Consider the following 21,670-nt stretch of genomic DNA (forward strand, 5'->3'; position numbering starts at 1 on the left):
AACGTTTTGGACCAGTACGTTTTTTTTTAATTACCTTTTTGTTCAGCAAAAATGCATTAAATTGAAAAAAAAAAAAAGTGAAAATATAATATAACATATCAAATAAATGCTGTTTTTATCACTTTCTATTCATCAAAGAATCTTGTAAAACAAAATGTGTCAGTTTCCACAAAAATATGAATGTTTTGAACACTGATAAGAATCATAAATGTTTCTGGAGCATCAAATCATCATATTAGAGTGATTTCTGAAGGATCATGTGACACTGAAGGCTGGAGTAATGATGCTGAAAGTTCAGCTTTGAGCACAGGAATAAATTACACTTTACAATATATTCAAATACAATACATATATTTTAAATCGTAAGAATATTTCACAATATTACTGTTTTTTGTGTATGTTTAATAAAATAAATGCAGCCTTGGTGTCCAGAAGAGATTTTTTTTCATAAACATTAAAAAAAGGCACTAGTGCAACTGATAACAAAATGTTCATTTTTGGTTGAAAATGACCCTTTGGGCATTGTAAAGGGGCTTGTTTTTCAGACGCATGCATTAAATCATCCATTTTCATTGTACCACGAAGGAAAATAATCCAAACAAGCACTTTTGTAATCTCGGCAGTGTAATTACAAATAGTGATTAGATAAAGGGTGTTGAGCTATTGTGTGTGTGCCTTTAGTGGGACATCGTACTTCATTCAGGAATATTTTTCCAGGCCGTAACCTAGCAACCTGAACGAAGTACGTATAACAGATCCCGGAAACCTTCAAAAGTGGCTTTCCATCAAAAACACACAACAGCAAATGCACGAATCCATGCAATGCTGATGTACTAAATTAACAGCGTTTATTTAAAGCAAATTTAAATGAAGCCAATTAACACTTTAGCAGGATGTGTGTGTGTGTGTGTGTGTGTGTGTGTAGAAGGTGTTATCTCTCAATGTGTGTTAGACACTTGTGTAAGCTTGTGAGTGAGACACAAGCGTAGGAGGCACAATGACTGTCTGGGTAGAGCAGCTTGTGTGTGTGTGTGTGTGTGTGTGTGTGTGTGTGTGTGTGTGTGTGTGTGTGTGTGTGTGTGTGTGTGTGTGTGTGTGTGTGTGTGTGTGTGTGTGTGTGTGTGTGGCGTGTGCGTGTACGACAGAAAAGAAAATTCACAGATTCCGTCGTATCAAAATATCCCTGTGGTTTTCAAGGAGGGTGTTAAGAAAGTGATGACAGGGAGCAGACTTTACTATCTCCTAAACACCACCTCACGACACACTAAAAAAGCCGCACAGCTCTGGAGAAAACCGCACAACATCACTGCTGCCGAACACACCAACACAACATACCGACCACAGGCGCCAGAGAAACTCGAAACCACAGAATGCAATTACACAACATCACAATTACATAACACTTCCTACAGATCGCTCAAAACTCACAGTCACTTCAAACTTACAACCTCAAAAATTAGTGATGGTCCAATACACGTTTTAGTCTTTTATGCATTGTCTGTTTATGTTCGGCCATGCTTTTTCCACCAAATACAACACTAAATTAGACTTAAAAATTGTCTTTTTACTATGGTACCTTTAAGACTTACACTCACCTAAAGGATTATTAGGAACACCATACTAATACTGTGTTTGACCCCCTTTCGCCTTCAGAACTGCCTTAATTCTACGTGGCATTGATTCAACAAGGTGCTGAAAGCATTCTTTAGAAATGTTGGCCCATATTGATAGGATAGCATCTTGCAGTTGATGGAGATTTTTGGGATGTACATCCAGGGCACGAAGCTCCCGTTCCACCACATCCCAAAGATGCTCTATTGGGTTGAGATCTGGTGACTGTGGGGGCCATTTTAGTACAGTGAACTCATTGTCATGTTCAAGAAACCAATTTGAAATGATTCGAGCTTTGTGACATGGTGCATTATCCTGCTGGAAGTAGCCATCAGAGGATGGGGACATGGTGGTCATAAAGGGATGGACATGGTCAGAAACAATGCTCAGGTAGGCCGTGGCATTTAAACGATGCCCAATTGGCACTAAGGGGCCTAAAGTGTGCCAAGAAAACATCCCCCACACCATTACACCACCACCACCAGCCTGCACAGTGGTAACAATGCATGATGGATCCATGTTCTCATTCTGTTTACGCCAAATTCTGACTCTACCATCTGAATGTCTCAACAGAAATAGAGACTCATCAGACCAGGCAACATTTTTCCAGTCTTCAACAGTCCAATTTTGGTGAGCTCGTGCAAATTGTAGCCTCTTTTTCCTATTTGTAGTGGAGATGAGTGGTACCCGGTGGGGTCTTCTGCTGTTGTAGCCCATCCGCCTCAAGGTTGTGCGTGTTGTGGCTTCACAAATGCTTTGCTGCATACCTCGGTTGTAACGAGTGGTTATTTCAGTCAAAGTTGCTCTTCTATCAGCTTGAATCAGTCGGCCCATTCTCCTCTGACCTCTAGCATCAACAAGGCATTTTCGCCCACAGGTCTGCCGCATACTGGATGTTTTTCCTTTTTCACACCATTCTTTGTAAACCCTAGAAATGGTTGTGCGTGAAAATCTCAGTAACTGAGCAGATTGTGAAATACTCAGACCGGCCCGGCCCGTCTGGCACCAACAACCATGCCACGCTCAAAATTGCTTAAATCACCTTTCTTTCCCATTCTGACATTCAGTTTGGAGTTCAGGAGATTGTCTTGACCAGGACCACACCCCTAAATGCATTGAAGCGACTGCCATGTGATTGGTTGATTAGATAATTGCATTAATGACAAATTGAACAGGTGTTCCTAATAATCCTTTAGGTGAGTGTATATACACTTCCATTCAAAAGATTGGGATCAGTAAAAAAAAACCTCACAAAAGCTGCATTTATTTGACCAAAAATACAGTAATATTGTGAAATATTATTAGAAATTTAAAGAACTGTTTTCTATTGGAATATATTTTAAAATGTAATTTATTTCTGTGATCAAAGCTGCTTTTTTTTAGCATTACTCCAGTCTTGAGTTGATGCTCAAGAAACATTTATGATTAATATCAATGTTGAATTTTTTTTTTCATGATTATTTGACGAATAGAACAGCTTTTATTTTAAATAGAATCTTTTGTAACATTGTAAATGCCTTCACTTTGTACAACGCTGCAAAAGCTTTCTGAACGTTCGATTAATGTTTTCAAGAATGAAAACAGTAGAGTAAAAAAACAAAAATCAAGTAAAAGGGCATAATAGGTCGCTCTTTAAGTGCAGTTCAAACGCTCTGAGCTTCCAAGACAGCAGCTTTGGGCAATACAGATGCATTCATTGTTCAAACCCATTTATGATGCTCTAGTTCAACAGTTCACAAGGTTTTGAAACGCAGCCCCCGTATCCGCCAGTCAAACTGTGCGGTCAAGTTCATGTCACGTCACATCTAATCAAACACTGAAATTACTCTGTCAGCCGCGTAAAATGTTACACAGGACATCTTCATACACCTGTCCCAGCTGGTTTCACTCTGATTCCCACCCTGTCTGTCTCGCGCAAAGGTTCACCGTTAGGGTCATGTAACCTGATGTGATTGGATGAAACTCTGCCTCGTGATCCCTATAACCCCGCAAGGCTTTGGCTCCTAAATATAGGTGCACAATAACAGAGGGAACTGGATGAGCACACCGAAATGACAGACTCAATAAAGGCCTTCTTCGTGTTTTGTTCTTCCGTGTCTCTCTTTCTTTTCATTCTGTCCGTCTTTTCTTTTTTCGTCTCTGTTGCAAAGTGTGCGTAGGAGTTTCTGAGATTTCTCAGCTGAAGAAGCACTGAGCACACGTCCTGCTTATGCAACGCATGTATTCGAGTGTTCGAAAAACAGTGCTTAAGTGCATGAGACATCTGATAGCGTAAAGTAAACGGTTTCCCATTTGCAAAAACATCTGTTCTGACTGCCATTAGGAAACGTTGTAGCAAAGTTTGGCACAAAAAAAGACAAATGAAAAGGTGCATTATATAGATGCTTTCAGCTCTTACAAAGACGCCTGGAATGGTGCTTAGGTGGCACGGCTCATATTTCGCTTTTGTCCGTACAATGTAAAACGCAGTGATTATTGTGCATGAATGCACCGGTAATCCCCTGAGAATATGTCTTCCAGTCTGATGCTACTTTTCAGAAATAGTGGGTCACTACACCTACAAACCGTCATTAAATCAACCAACAAAAAAAGGCCTAATTCCAGTCTATTTCTCAGGACTATCCAGATGTGAAATATTCTAATTATGTGTTTCTCCATCCTAAATAAACTATAATAGCCATGTCGCCGCTATATTAAATCATCAAAGTTGATTTTCAGAGAAGATGCCCCCCTCTTGTACAATACTGACTTCACCAGCTTGCTGAGTTTCTTTCCTTTTCTTCAATTTGTTCTCTGGTGGTAAGTGATTTTCTTCATATTACAGAGAATCGGAGACCTTTATGGAGTTCAGAAATAGCTGCCTGTCTTTCATTGCACAGAAGATAGTCTCATTTGCCCAGAACCAATGATGTGTTGCTGCAGTCAGAGGTTTTCTTTTAACATTTTTTCTTGTACCTCATCATGGCCTTTTATAATGCATTTAAAGTGGACATATCATGAAACACTTGATTTTTTTTCTTGCTATTTGCAGTTAATTGTAGTGATATTTTAACACCTAAAGCCAGTGTTGGGGGTAACGCATTACAAGTAACTTGAGTAACTTAATCAGATTACTTTTTTCAAGTAACTAGTAAAGTAACGCATTACTATTAAATTGACAACAAAATATCTAAGTTACTTTTTCAAATAAGTAACGCAAGTTACTTTGTTTTTCCATTTATTGACTGACAGCTCTCTGTGAGTAAATAGCGAGGCATTGTGTTTGTGTGAGTGTGTGTGAACATTATGGTTATTATTGTAGTTCTAGACTAAATGTGAGCAGGCATTTACTCATCTCACTTGCACAAAAAAAGATTCAGAATTCCTCAAAATGAATAAAATCAGTCAGATGCAAAATCTGAATACTACGTAAACCTCCAATAATTAAATAATTTTAAATAAAACAAATATTTGTATGCATTTAATCTCAATTTATTGACCAATGTACTTGCTGCTGATATTTCAGTTAACCCTCTCGAGTCGGCTGTCGCGCCGGTGCGATCGGCTCGCTTTTTTTCTTATCAGTGTCAAAGAGACTCAAATAAATGTCGTTTTTTATCATTCAGGCAAGTGTTATACATCATTATAATCTGTTAAGTTTTTTTTTTTTGTGTACAGTCACAATAAAAACAAATTGTTGTGCTTTTTGCAAAATAAAGAAAACACACATGATGCGCGATCTGCAGCCTCTCTCTCAAAGACGTTCATTCAGATAGTCTTCAGAAAATGACCTCTAGCTTAGTGAATACTTGTCTCACAAACATGAGACATATGTCTAAAGAAACACTGAAATGTCAGGTTTTAAACACTGTAAACCAAATCAAAAACAAATATTCTGTGTTTATGTAATCTGTTTGAAAGCAGAGATATGTCAGTCATTATACACTAATGCGACCACGCCCACGCAAAACTTCTAAAGGGCCCCAAACGAGCGCACACTCCTAGGGGTTAAACCTTAGGCAAAAATTACTTTAGATTTATTTATTTTTATTGGTGAAGTGTTAAACTTTCTTCTCCAGCTTCCGATTCTTGCAATCCAGAATGGAAGCACAGCTGAAAGGTTTGTTTGAGCGGCACCATCTACTATACCGGCGTGAATTTGCATTTCCTCCGCCTTATTATTTCAATGTTGATGTGAAAGGGTATTTTCATTTCCCCAAAAGTCTATTTTTTTGTTACAAAAAAACAAGCCAAGCACAGTTGAGAAAAAGTAACTCAAAAGTATGTAATGCATTACTTTTCTTAAAAAGTAACTACGCATCGCGATTGACCTATCGGTAAGCCCCGCCCCTCAAATGCAGATGAGCCAATTGCAGTTGAGTACCAGTCGCGCTGAGACCGGAACTCGGACATCTTTAGGCTTCAGCGCCATAGAGAGACAATGGAAAATCCAAAGCTCTCATCGGTTTGATGGTGTGTATGCTACAAAAATGGTCAAATGATGTGTCTGGGGTACTTAACACAGATTCCAGGTATCCTGAGAGGACTTTATGGTTGTCATACTCTCATTAAGTTACGATTAAAGTTAGTGAGTCCCTGCGAATGAGACGTTAGTGCGCACTTCTGCTTTGTTTGTTCAACTATTACAGTGAATTTTTTTTCCATCAGTAAAGTTTGGCTATCATTCAGATGGGGTCCGCTACATTCTGTGTCCAAAAACATCTTGGGGAAAGGTTTTCACACTGACAGCTGTCATTGTAAGACTGTTAGCAACTCTGTTTGTTTGTCCAAGTTAGAAACAATAACTAAGGGGGGCGGGGCTAACTGATAGGAAAATGAGTTACTTATTAAGGGAGTAACGCAATATTGTAATGCATTACTTTTCAAAGTAACTTTCCCAAACACTGCCTAAAGCTTAACCAAAGCTCCTCCCTAGAACTGTAAAAACAAGTCATTTGGAAGTTGTGTTCCTGATGTCCCAGCCATGCAACGTACAAGGCCTCGATTGTAGTACAAGTTTTCTTCCGGGAACGAACACTTTACAATATTCCTCATTTAAATAATTTCCACCCAAGACATACGCAAAAAAAAAAAAAACACGGACAAGGCCTGGTTGAGTTGAGTTAGTAAACTCGTGGTTATGGTAACCAGGACAGCACCATAGTGTCGGCCCAGATCCGGCCCACATCTGGTACATGTGGATTCAACGCGTACCAGATGTGGGCCAGATCTGGGGTGACAGTATATTGCTGTCTGGGAAGAGCCGTGACATTTCTGAAACGTATTTGAAGTGGTTGACAACACACTGATCTAGCCAACCAATCAGAGCAGTGAGAGCACATTATGCTTTTGCAACATATGTTCGCCCATATTTAAATATAGTTTACATAATTGTATGATGACTGTTCAGTGTTTAGCATTTGCATTATTAAGTGTCTTTTATTTGCGGATGGTGTAGTTGTGCCATGCAAACCAGGCATCCTTTGGGTTGGTTAGTCCTAACGGAGTTCATTTTGAAAAAAAAAAAATTAAATAGTTTTATTCAGCAAAGAAGCATAAAATTGAGCAAAAGTGACAGTAAAGTCATAAAAACATTATTTTCCACATATTATGAATTATTATTAAGAAATTATCCTCATTATTTAAATGAGGAATATTGTGAAGTGTTCATTCCCGAAAGAAAACTCAAGACTACAATGGAGGCGTTTCAGGGAGCTCAGAAACAGTGATTACTGATATAGAGAATAACTCCCTTTGGAGTGACTTTGTGCTTTGATACTTTGAAGACTTTTTCATGCTCAAACAACAACATTACACACTATGGGAAGTTGAAAAATGAAAAACCCTTCTTACGAGATTCATTAGCACTGCTTGACTAATAAGCATCCATAGTAAGTGCATTACTGTAAATTGTAAGGGGATTTTTTTTTACAAAACGAGAATAAAATTTGCAATTACAATACTTCCTGAAATCAACAGCGTGTCATATTCCGAAGACCTTAAGGTTTCTGCAAGCAATTTTTTTATGAAATGGCACTGAGAGATAAAAAAAATACCTGACAGATATCACTGAATTAGGTGGCCTGAAATATCACACCTGTTCCTCTGACAGCCCTGGGCTCTGTAAAGTGACAAAAAAATTTAATATGTCATTGTGAGCCATGGACAGATTATATGTCTAGCCAATAGGAAGACTATAAGGAACTTCTTCTCACAAAGCAGCCCATATATGGAAAGCAGAAAGCCGAGAGATACATTTTGTCCTGTGAAAATTCTATTTTGCTACCGATACTGAGGACAATTTTGACAAAACTGAGATGGCTTTTGCGCAGTGCAGTTATGGAAAAGTGCTGTGTCTGAATGAGTGGCCAAGTCTGGTTTTAGAATTTAGGAAGTTTCGCCCATAGCATGTTTAAAGGTAGAGTTCAGAGAAAAGCCATACAATGGCAGGGATTTTCACCAAATGACTTAAAGCTCTATTTGTGAGGATCAAAAATGATTGTGGTGATTTTGATGAGAGAGCATCTGCATAGAAAATAAGATTAAGTATAAAAAGCTCAAAAAAGACTTTTACTTTGAAGCCTTTGGGTGTTAACCATACTTTTAGGGAGAAGTTCACAATTTGGTATATGCTTTCCAAAACAACTCAAACCTCATTCAGTAAAAATAAGGTGAACAGAGTAAAACATTTTTTTTTTTTTAAATACTATTTTTTACAGTACTAAAATGTTTGACCTATTGATTATGTCTATAAAATAATATGATTTTTATTGTGAACATTATTACAGAAATAATTAAATTAAGAAATAGATTGCAATAATTATATCGTAATTTAGTATTTTATTAAATAAAATAAATAATTGCATTTTATAGTACTCTCTAAAATTACAATAATACAATTAAATGGCAACAATCATATTAACATTTATGTTTAAATTTCAACATTTTATAATGTTAAATCGACACATTTAACAAAAAAATGTTGCTGCAAAATATATGTGTTGTGTGTTTCAGAGTGAACCTCGGCACTGTGTTCATTTACATGCGAGCAGCTCATGATACAGTGTTTTTTAGTGTCTCAGAGTGGCTTGATTCACAGAAAATGAACCCAAGCCACTCTGAGGCATTGAAAAACAAAGGATCATGAGCTACATGCGTATTCATGAGCTACACACATATACACTGATGCGGTTCACTCGGAAACTGCATTTATTTTATTGAATAGCAGCCTTTACAAATTAATTTCCTTTGCAGGGTTTTTTGGAAAAAACTTGTCTAATTGAGTGGATAAGCCTGGTGTAGTCTTGCATAGCCAGACCTTCAGACTGACAGCAGAAGGTCTGGACTCCATCGCAGCTTTCATTTGCCAAGGACTGCCCAGAGGCCGTCTGGCTGACATGTAAAGCCACCAATCACAGTTTGTTTTGTTCCGGGATCATGTTTAGGGGCACGGAAATGTAAAGTCGATGTCCCTACAATAACAAACTGGTGTGCCAGGCTTGGCGTCAACGGGGGGCTTGGGGGACCTGCCTTGATGCCATGACTCCCGTTGTGTTTCCCATTTTGTGTGGCTTATACATCATACCACATGACCGTATGCTTTCAGTCCGTGGGTGTGATGTCTTAGGCTGAGAATAAGTCTGGTGAAAGTTTTCAAGTGGTTAACAACGGACATTAGTGTCCTGGGATGTCATTCATTAACCTCCTCCTCATTCATTCTTTTAAGGTTAGACCTTCTTCAACCTTCTTAGTATTCCTCAATCAATTCATTATAAACAATATATAAAGAAAAAAAAACATAAAATTGTAAAAAGAATGCCTGATTTTAAAATGTGCTTTTCAGCACAAAAATAATTGAATGTTTGATGACTGAATAAGTGCAGTACACCTTTATGTCTGAAACACAATGATGAAGTGCCGTTTCACTCATAGTCACAGCAGGCAGAAAACAAAAGAATAGGAAGAATCACTTGAAATGGCTCGATTTACAGCAGAGCAAGAACTGAACGCAGTCAAATATTACTGTCACTTTCACTTGATGGTGGATTTGGTGAAGAAACTGTCAGCGATCAAAATTTTGACTTTGAAGACGTTGAAAATGATAGTTTTGAGAATATGTTTGAGATGGCGAATATGAGGCAGATGCTGAATGTACTGTGAAAGAGCTCTGACGAGGACAGTGATGATGGCATAAAACATCTGCTCAAACTGAATCCCTCCAAGCTCCAAAAGATAACAAAATATGCTTTATTTTATTCTTCTGTAATTCTTACTCTAATATCAGGAGAGTTTTATATTATCACGACAGGTAGAGATCCATCCGTGTTGGATATAGAGCCGGGTCGCTAAAGACCCGAATGATTGGCGATGCATTCATGCATTTAAGGGTTAAAACAATAATAATACATTTGATTAGAGTTGGTTAGATCCATCAAAAATGTATTGGATCATGGAAAATGACTGTTACATACTAAAAAAAAGAGTGAGGAGTGAGGAGGGGAGAAACAAGAAGAGGGCTTGGTGATGTAATTTGAAAAGGAAAGTCATCTCAGCATATTTTTCATTGATGAAATCATGCACGATTACGAGTTGTAAATAACGAAGACTATTCCCTTAATTACACACCTGTACTCAAGTACGACACCAGCAGTCTAATAGTAAAGGATCCGGGAGTCTAAGCGCGAGCCGGGGCTCTTTCAGCAGTGCGCAAAGCACTTAACCCCAGGATGCTCTGCGGGGACCGTCAGTGCAATTAGTGCACTGTAAGTCCCCGTAGATGAAAAGCGTCTGCTCAGCGGTGGCTGTAATGAGCATGGTCTTTTTTCACACTTTGTGTTTGACATTTGTGATGCAGCCTCGAATTGCTGTTTGTGCCGTGCAAACAATAGAAGCTTCCAAGCTCAAATGAGAATGCACAGAGAGAGTCTTGGCTATAAGTGCACAGAAAATCCCTCGGCTATAGTGCGCGTGTTTGTCAGAACATGCCTTATGGTTCCAGACTGAGTCTCCTTATGTGTACGTGTTCGGGAAAATTGCTTTCCAAGTCGTGATTGCATGTACAAAGACACGTGTGAAGTGTTTCCTTTCAATTTGTGTGTGTGTGTGTGTGTGTGCATGTGCTCTTTAAGCTGTAATTGCGTCTGTAGAGTTGCGCTCCATCCCCGGGTGATTTATGGCTGATGCCAGCACAGAGCTAACAAGGGCAATAAATTCCCCCACTTGCTAGTGCTACTGCAAAATGTGTGTGCTCGTGTGTGTGTGTGTGTGTATGTGCACACATTTACAAACATTCAATTATGTCATGCAGCGTACATGCAAACTGCCTTTTTGTGTTCTTGCACTTCTCGCAGAGTCCCTGTTCTGTCCTCATTCTATCCATCAAATCTACACAGACACACGACAGCTGTATGCAAACAGTCGGATAGACTCTTCATTGTAATAGTGACAGGTGAAGGACGCAGAGTGCATGACCTTTGACACTGGTTCTTTACCCTTTGACCCCTTTGAGTGTCTACCCTCGGCCAGTTTGTGCGCAAGCATGCAATTGGGTAAAACTTGGAAAAAGTGGAAGAGGAAAAGGTGAATAGAAAAACGAAGATGTACGTGTTGATCATTTATGGTTGCAACCATAGAAACAGGCTATCAAAGATCCTTTAAATGTAAATGTTTGATGCTGAACCGTCAGGCATTGCCTTACACGGAAAATCTGCAGTACCAAACAGAATTGGAAACATAAAAATTGTGCATCAAACAGGATTTCAAACAGGATTTAAATCCATCTTTTATTTCAAAACAAACAGACAGATTTGACATACATAAACCTAAGCTTATAGGCTAAAGTCAAGGTAAACTATTTTATTCCATTGTTACTGAGAAACAGCCAATTGAAGTTATGCAAATATATATATCACAGCTGATTCCCATCTTGGAATTGTTCAGGTGTTGATGTTCTTTCAATCACATGACCTTATGGTATACAGTAAAAAAAGGGACATCTTTGGGCCTATCTTGTGTGAAAAAGGAACAACATGGAGCAACACAAAGAAAGTCAGAAAAATGCCTGCACGAGGGAGAGGAAGACGAGTACCAGGACAAGGGAGAGAAGTGGGATGAGGACAAGGTAGAGGATGAGGAGTTAGAATGCATGGTGGCACTCAAAGAAGGGCCATAATTAGAGTAACTGATGAAATAAGAGCTATCATAGACCATGTCATAAACCACAGGCTATCATACAGAGAGGCTGGTGAACGAGTACAGCCAAATCTCAGCCGGGACACAGCGGCATCCATTATCCAGATTTTTTCAGAAACCATCAGGTAAGATATTGTATAAGGGCTTCTCCTGCTGCAAAGTGTAAATCATTGTACCATGTATTTCAGTGACTGTATGCCTCTGGTCTCTAATATGTAACTGTATTTTGTCTATATAAGGATTCAACATCTACCTCCCTCAGGGGGCAGAGGAAAGCTCCTAAATGAAGAACAGGAGCTTGCTATTGTCAACATGGTGATTGCTGATAATGAATTAAAGCTGATGGGCATTCTATAAAGCTACTCTGAGATGGGGCATTCATTATTTGTATCGAATTTCCGCAGCAAAAGAAACAAAATGCATGCATTTACTAAACCCAACAAAACAAAAATGTGGAAAGACACTATGATCAATAAAATATATAGTGTCTATTGTATAAGGGTAGACCTGACACATAAAATAATGTAGTTTATGCAATTCATCTAGTGCTAGTGTCTTTTTGACATTGTGCTATGATTGACTAAATGTTCCTGTTGGAAGAGAACGTGTGTTAGGGTTTTGGCAGACATAGTGTATTATTTTATTTCGAAAATTAGTGTTGGATTTTAGTTTACAATGTGTGATTTTGAGCATGAAATTAACAGTTTTGCCAATTGTGTGTTGTAGGTGTGTTGGTGTGTTAAGAGTTTAGGAAATTTTTTAAAAGTATTGAAAAAAATTGGCATAGCGAATGTAAAAAACTGTAACAAGGGCCAAATTGTGATGGCTAGACGACTGGGTCAGAGCATCTCCAAAACTGCAGCTCTTGTGGGGTGTTCCCGGTCTGCAGTGGTCAGTGTCTATCAAAAGTGCTCCAAGGAAAAAACTGTGGTGAACTGGCAACGCATGGGTGGTCAAGGCTCAATGATGCACATGGGGAGCGAAGGCTGGCCCATTTGATCCGATCAAACAGACGAGCTACTGTAGCTCAAACTGCTCAAGAAGTTAATGCTGGTTCTGATAGAAAGGTGTCAGAATACACAGCGCATTGCAGTTTTGTTGCGTATGGGACTGCAGAGCCGAAGACCAGTCAGGGTTCCCATGCTGACCCGTGTCCACCGCCGAAAGCGCCAACATGAGCATCACAACTGGACCACGGAGCAATGGAAGAAGGTGGCCTGGTCTGATTAATCACATTTTCTTTTACATCACGTGGATGGCTGGGTGTGTGTGCGTTACTTACCTGAGGAACACATGGCACCAGGATGCTAGGCTGTTTTGGCAGCAAAAGGGAGACTAACACAACATTAGGTCATAATGTTATGTCTGATCGGTGTGTGTTGTGTGTGTGTGTGTGTATGTGTGTGAAAATGAGTTTAAAGCACTACAATGCATCACATTTTTTTAATAATATATATTCAAATAATATAAGGATTTTATTCCTACTAACAATATACTATTAATGTCACACCTCAAAGAAGCTATATAGTTGATATATATACACACACATATATTTTGTAAATTTATACATATTAATCTCATGCTTCATTAATTTTTCTGCACTGAAAAATGCTGGTCTCAGAGTTCTTTGGATGACCTGCTTCATTAATTAAAGCACATGAAATATTACTGCACAAACTAATAAAGAAAATATATGTATAAAGCTATTAAATATTCAATACCTTTAGAAAAAAATAGCAATATACATTTGCTAGCCACTGCTGGAATTCTCAGTGCTCCTAAATCAAAACAAACATACATTTGTTGAGTTTTTTTTGCCTCAAAACGAGACTTGCACCTCAAAATCACAACTTAAAATGACACCTGAAAAAGCTACAGCCTTTAAAAAATAATGAAATAAATAAAAATCACGCCTCAAGGCAGGTGTGATATCCTCAAAGGCTCAAAGTCGACTCTTGACAGACACTGATCCACTTGCAGCCAGGACACAAATCTCACAAAACCACGTTTTTAAACCACTCTTACCGCAGTACTAAAGTAGAGAGCTGGAGATACTTTGCTTTGTTGCTGTCAGTGAGTTGTAGCAGGGTTTAAAAAGTAGAAGGTGACTGTTCTGCACCATTGTGTGTGAATCATGCCCTTTAAAGGCCATGGTGAACCCTCTCTTTCAGTCTTAAAAGAAATGAACAGAAATTCATGGCTTTTCCCTCCATTTTCTTATTCCCTCATTCCAAGGAGAGGTGAAAGACCACAGGAGATCTGAGGGTCGTTTTGAAACCTCCAGATCATTTTCAGGCAGCTTGCGGGTGAGTAGACACACAAACACGCACACCATTCTGGCCTCTGAACCACAAACTCTTTCATCCGATTTCATGTTTTTTTTTTCCTCTGTCTCTCAGAAGTCTCATCGACCTCATCTGCACATACACACTTTTTTAAGTCTTAAACATACCTGAATGTTGGTATTGCCAAATGTTATTTTATTTCGGGTTTATCAATAAAAACTCATTGTTAGGAATTTGTTCAAATCCCTTGCCCTAAGTATGAGTGATAGTAATATTGATGCTTGCCTTAAGAAGCAACACTAATAAAACCCCAGATACTATCGGTCTAGCTGACGGAAAACGCACTGTCTAGGGGAAAGAGAGAATGACAGAGTGAGAGAAAAGGGGAGAAGGAAAAAATTGAAGGTTAAAGCTAAGTGTCTGGGTCATACAGAATGACATGACAACTGCAATAAATGTAAATAAAAGAGCTCTGTGTGGTAATTCAGTCCACTCGACGGAGGCACAACGCATAAATCAACCTCTCTCACACACACACATTTCGACACATATTTCTTTTTGCAGAAATCATTATTCACCGTAACACACACGTACATGTACCCACTTTGTCTAACATAAAAACTGGACAAAAACAAATGATACTATCAAAACAGTGCACATGAACTGCATGCAGTGTGTGAAACATTAACCATAACACTATAAAAATTTCCATCATACTTCAATTGTTCCCCCTCCATCTAAACTGTCAAAACTCGACCTAAATAAAATGTAGGCCAATGCAGTGTTTAACTGGCCTGAGGTGACAGACAAACTACTGAAGCCTGTTCACTCTTCATTTGTGTCCCAGGAAGTCACCGTGAGTGGCATATATCAGTGTTTTTTTTCATATTAGCATCACCATACAGGCTCCATCTACAATATATTAAGCTCTATTCAATTTCTTGTGATTACACCAGGCAAAGTTAGCTAGTTAAAGCAACACAATAATATGACTCATAAAAAAACCCTGTGTGGATTTGCTACCTTACAGAGGTAGCCCTTTACCTCATACTGAATGAAAGACCGCAGCGAACTGTACAAGGAAGCCACAACATATTCAACATAATTGGCAGAACTTATGAGCGTTGAATGAAATTGAACATTAAACATATAAATCAACACATACCTGTTTCTTCGTCAATGGTGAATCTTCCAAGACCACTGCCGTCACGTATGGAATACTGCACCTCGCCGTCCCTGCCTGTGTCTTCATCCCGTGCAGAGACCTGGAGCACAGAAGTCCCGATCCGAACACTTTCTTTTACCGATCCATTCATGGCGAAATTTGAGAAATATGGTGGATACAGGTTTTCGTTGACATCCACAACCTCCAGTTCAACGAAGCTAACCGACAGGAGCGAAACAGGTCGGCCTTTGTCCTTCGCTCGAACTGTTAGGTTGAAGAACTGTTGAGTTTCGTAATCCAGCTCCTTGGTAAGGCGAATGGCACCGCTAGTCTTGTCGACATCGAAACGGCCATCGTAGTCATTAGCGAGTGAGTATCGCACCTGCCCTCCAAGTCCCAGGTCAGGGTCTTGTGTGTCCAACCAGGCAATGACAGTGCCCACTGGTAGGTCTTCTAGTGCACGGGCACTGACGACACTTGGGATAAAGGCAGGTGGACAATCATTAACATCCTCGAGTGAGATTTTAAGTGTTGTTACAGAAAACTGTTGGGATGCTCGCTCTGCTCGATCTCGTGCTTCCACTTTTAATATGAAGAAGGGGACTAACTCTCGGTCCAGCTGACCTGCAACATACACAATCCCACTGGAGCTGTTAATGCCAAACTGTGATGTGCTGGTGAGTAGCGAATACTGAATCTCGCCATTGAGACCTTGATCTTTGTCAGTAGCTTCCACTTGAATGACTTCGGTACCAATAGGGGTGTTTTCGGGAATGCGGGCCTGGTAGCCACCATCTTGAAGAAATTGAGGTGCATTGTCATTTGCGTCTACTATGTAAACTGTAAGAAGCCGCCAGGTGGATTTCTGCGGTTGGCCTAAATCGTACAGTGTGATGTTCAGAAGGTAGCGGTCAGTCTTCTCACGGTCAAGAGGAAGGAAAATGCTTATTATACCATTCAGAACTCCAATAGTAAAACAACTGTCTGTGTTGCCATCAGCTATGGCGTATAAGATTTGTCCATTGAACCCCGTGTCTCCATCATAGGCTTTTACCTGAAACACACTCATACCAACTTCTACATCCTCACGCACAGTGATGTCCGTTGGGAAGGATTTGTCAAATTGAGGTGATTGACGGTTTACAGAGAACAGGTCGATAAAGCCCTCTTCTATTTTGGGTTTACTGCTAGCTTTGGATTTCTTTAGAAGTTTCTCGGCTAGTCGTTGGGCTACTTTTGTTTCAGTACAACTAAAGCTCTTGGGCGGTGTCTTCCCTTGCACTACTGATATGTTTACAAACATAGGATCAGAGAAGTGTTCCCCATCTGTGGCAGTAATTTTTAGACTGAAGGAGTTTTTGGGTGCCACAGTGTTGAGTGAGTGGTGTAAGGTCATGACACCAGAATCAGGATTTAAGTCAAAGTACCCTCGCTCATTCCCTGAGAGGATCTTGTATTTGACTAGCTCTAGCTCATCAATGTCTATGGCAGACATTGTGGCAATGACCTCACCTACCGGAAGGTCTCGAGAGATTACACCAACACAGGCCACTTTCTCAAATAGGGGTTTGTTATCATTAACATTCTCTAGGTGCACAGTGACGTTGACTTCACTTTCACGCCTATATGGGGAACCCCAGTCAGAAGCACGAACCACAAAACTAAAACTCTCTAGAGATGATTCAAAGTCCAGCTCCTGTGTTGTCGTGACTGCTCCGGTGAATTGCTGCACACTGAAAGGTAATGGTGTCAAGCTAGCCATGCTGTATGTAATGTACCCGTTTTCCCCATGGTCACCATCAGAAGCAGTCACCACAACAACAGTAGTGCCTACGGCGACACTCTCATTGACAAATACCTCGTAAGACTGTTGGGCAAATAAAGGTGCATTGTCATTGGCATCCTCAAGAATGACTCTAACCTTGACCCTAAGGTCACTGTCTACTTCTAAGACCTCTAGCACAAATACTTCCTGTTGGAGTTGGGTGAGCCAACGTGCCGTGCTGATGACGCCTGTTATGGTGTTGATACTGAAGAACCCTGAATCAGCAGATGGGGTCAGGATGTATTCAGCATCATCTGGCTCTGGCTGGAGTTTCACAGCCTCCACAACAGTTCCAGGAGGGGCAACTTCACTCAAGAGAACCTCGTATTCATCCTTTTGAAATTTGACTTCCATCGGGGCTGGTTGTGACAGTCGTAAGTGCACCATGTGCACAGCAGAGAACTTCTGAGGTGTTCCACGGTCCCGTGCCTGCAAGCTGATGTTTAGTCCAAATGGATAGCGGTCCCAGTCAAACTGCTCTGTTGCACGAAGGACAAACTCATTAGATCCTGTCTGACTAACTTCCTCATCCATCATTTCTTCACTTGGCATCTCTGTCCTTTCAATGCTGAAGAGCTCAAGAAGGTCCCCAGCCACAATGCTCACCGTCTCAATTTTTCCATTTGCCCCTTCGTCAAGATCCTCTACGGTGACCACAGCTATGACAGGGGACTTTTCAGTCCATACAGGTGATAATGTAACAACGCTAAGTGTGGGCACATGCTCATTAATCCGTTCTACATGAACAAACAGTTTGGCTGTACTGCTTACACCGTTATTCCCATAGAGCTTCATACCCCGGTCCACAGCCTGGATCTCAAGATCATAGCGGCTTTGAGTGTCAACATCCAGCTTCCCACTTAGAGAAACAACTCCACTTGTTGGGTGCACAGCGAACAGCTCCATTCGCTCCTTGAAAAAGTAATAGAATTCTCCATTTGATCCTATGTCTGCATCCGTGGCAGTGACCTGAGCTATGCTGGTGCGTAGGGGTGTGCTTTCTGCAATGGTAACCGAATATGTGGTAGGGGAGAAAAGTGGCCGAAGATCATTCATATCCAACACCTGCACACTAACTTTAGTCCAGGACTCTAGTGTATCCCCCTTAATGGAAGCTTTCACTGTCAACAAGTAGTTGTCCTGAACTTCACGGTTCAAGATGGCAGCATTCCCCCCTTTGGTTCGTATCCGCAGGAAGCAGAAATCACCCAGAGTGTATTCCTCGGCCTTGAAAAATCCTTCCTCGTCCCCAGAGGTGATGCGGTACCTCACCTCCCAGGAGTGATGCTGGAGAGGGACGCCCATGCGCACCTTGCTGGCGGCGTAGGTACGGGCAGCTGAGTTCTCGTAGACCGACGCATGGTACAGTGGTTGAGTAAACTGTAGGCGGGACCTTTCACCTTGGCAGTGGCCTGGAGGCAGAGAGAAGAACAGCCAGAGGGCCAATTGTAGGAGAATGGCCCATATGCCTGCCCAAAGGGCCATGCTCACTGCCATCCCATCACCAAACCCATCCTGAAGACAGAGGGAAAAAAAGAAAGAAAGGCATTAGGCAGAGCAGATGACATGGGAATACACAAGCTGACCTTTCATATCTAAAGTTCAGAGGTCACTAGGGATCAGTCAAAAAGATCAAACACAAGTAAAGGAAGTTGTGTAACGTAGAAAGGCTGGTGAAACCGCAAGCCAAATGACATCACTACCCAGGTCTGAAAATGGACACTGACACACAATTACATACTACAGAAAAACCAGGAGGATGCAATTCAGGAAAATTCACTTATACACACACACACTGCACAGAAGAGAGAAAAAAACAGCAGGAGAATGCAAGTCAGGAACAAAATAATTATAGAGAACGAAAAATCAAAAATACAACTCGTGACACACACACACACATTCATTATATGACATGGTTTTAAAAAAGCTCTTGAGAAAGGACAAAATGTTGTGGATTCAGCAATATACTGGTTATGATAAAGTGCTGCTGGAGAGGAAGTCTGTGTGTGTGTGGGTTTACTTAGCTATACTTATCTAACAAACTAGTCCCAAGAAGTTAGCTGAATCTGAAAGCCTTTTGGGACCTAAATTGGAAAAATGTAAATCAAATAAACACAATTTTTTGAATTCTAAAAATGTTAATGTTTTGGTTTAGGGTTAGTAAGTTATAATTAACTGAATACAATACCAAAACAATAACCGTCTAAGGTATGTTCTCGATTTGTATTGTTTGCGAGTTTGTGTTTGCAAGTAAGGCGTTTTGCATGCATGTATGTGTGTGTTGGTATGGTACATCAACTCTTGTTTTAGACACCGTTTGTTTAGTGTGTGCCCTGTGGGACAGTTAGGATGTGTTCCAGTCTACAAAAGTGCAACACTGACCTTACCATGCACACACATAGTGTCCAACTTTTGCCCACATAAAAACACACATGCACACACAAAATATACACACAAAGAATGGAGTTGCTGTGGTCAGCCCACACATGACTCAGCACACACACACACACACACACACACACACACACACACACACACACACACACACACACACACACATCCCTTTCCACCTCTAATGATATCTTACAGCACACTCACCAACTCAGTCCCACAAATTGGAAAAGACACACACACACACACACACACACACACACACACACACACACACACACACACACACACACACACACACACACACACACACACACACACACACACAGTACTCAAAATGCAGAGATCAGCTTATTTTATTTCTCTCGGTTTCTCTCTCTGTCACACTCTTTTTCTCTCTCTTTGTGTCCATATACACTGACAGACAGGCTGTCAGATTAAAACCAGCAGCCATTTTGGAGCAGTCAAGGTTCAGTACGCAAACATCATCTTGTCTCTCCTAAAGCCTTGTTTAGACTGACCAAATCTCAGGCTCAGCTGGCCGGAGACTTAACACAACACGATAAAAATGCATATCATAATCCCAACACAAACACCGCAGTGTATACTGTACACTTACACACTATCAAAACTACATGGCTAAAATAAAAAGTTATATACATTACTTTGATCATTTGTCGATAAATATTATTAATTATATTATTATAATTGTCATAACAATCATTAATATAACAATACAAATTTACAATGGCTTTTTAGCAGTAGCACTCAGAACTCCAATATGAACCTGAGAACTTTAATCAAACAATAAATGACATCATTAGAACTTTTATCAATATTTTACACAACCTTTATGTAACATTAGCTAAAAAGTTTAGAATGTTGCTACAACTAGGTGGGACAAGAACAAAAAACATTGCCAGCTGTTCTATCAGTACATGATATTGATCATCCACACACACACACACACACACACGCACGAAAACATACACTAATTAAATACAAAAAACACCACACATTATCAATAAAAGGCCATTATCCACATAAGCATAAAACATTATCAATACATAAAGCCATTATGACAACCATTGTCAATACAATTGCACACTAAAATAACTACATGACACATATTTCACGCAGTCACGCAAACACAACCAAAACATATGCACTGCGAGCCACGCTTTGCAAAATGCAGTGTTGAAACATTGATGAACTTGAGACCCATGTATGGCTCCTTCACATATGACAAATACATACTCTAAAGTAAAACAGCATTGGAAAGGCCATGCTTTGTGTTTTCTTTTCTAATGGAAAATGTTTGTAAGTGTGTTTATCTGCTGATATTTTGTTATCTGTAAACTGCACTATAATCCATTCACTGACAGCTCTGCATTTAAGAAAAGCCGCAGTGCTCCACTGCATCTGAATGTGTGTGCGTTACGTGACGACCAATCCAATATTCCGAGAAACAGAGGAAGTGATGTAGAGCAAAGCGCATTTCCATAACAGAGAGAATTCTAAATGACAAGTGTGTGTGTGTGTGTGTGTGTGTGTGTGTGTGAGATGTTCTGATATCTATAGGCCGAGGCATGATCCTTTCACTTCAGTTATGCGTTTAAGAAAAGCCGGACTGACGCACTCCTTCTAAATGCCTGTATGTGTATAAGTGCTGTCACAATACCAAAATTTCAGTAGTTGATACCAATGCCAGAAAAATTATATGACGTTTGGCCAATTCAAAATTTCAAATGATCATCATCCAAAAGGGTGTTTGTTTGTGTATACCGTGCATGTAACCGGTCCTACTCAACCCGCTCCGAGACACGCACAGCTTTTACATGCCTACATCCGTTACACTCACCCCCCTTAGCCTCACTCCCATCCGGGTCAACGGCACAAAATGTAAACCAAACGCTCTGAGTGGGATTCGAACCAGGGTCTCCAGTGTGGGAGGCAGGTGCTAACAAGGACGTTAAAGACAGCAGGCGCTAGTGCCAGTAGCTAACGTGCCTCGAGGCCAGGGGAGTGAGGTTTGGACAAACAGCTCTTACTGGCCTACGCCCATTACACTCATCCCCCCTAAACCTCACTCCCATCCGGGTCATGGCACCAAATGTAAACGGTGCCATTGCACCAGATGTATAATGTATATAGTGCTATAAAGGGCCAGTTAGCTCAGAGGCTAACCATACTAGATTTGCATTTTGACATTTTGAATAAAAT

General features: G+C 40.3%; 1 protein-coding gene across 1 annotated transcript in view; it reads right to left on the reverse strand.

The window, feature by feature from the left end:
* fat3a (FAT atypical cadherin 3a) overlaps positions 1 to 18,553 on the reverse strand; it is a gene marked incomplete at both ends in the record, with an annotated part of 119,383 nt that extends 100,830 nt beyond the window's left edge. Inside the window, one exon of the mRNA XM_079823621.1 lies at positions 15,232 to 18,553. Coding sequence (XP_079679747.1) covers positions 15,232 to 18,553 — 3,322 coding nt within the window. The remainder of the gene's footprint in view (positions 1 to 15,231) is intronic.
* Positions 18,554 to 21,670: the final 3,117 nt, after the last annotated feature.

This window comes from Gobio gobio (genome assembly GCF_949357685.1).
Source record: "Gobio gobio genome assembly, chromosome: 8".
NCBI classification, from domain to species: Eukaryota; Metazoa; Chordata; class Actinopteri; order Cypriniformes; family Gobionidae; genus Gobio; species Gobio gobio.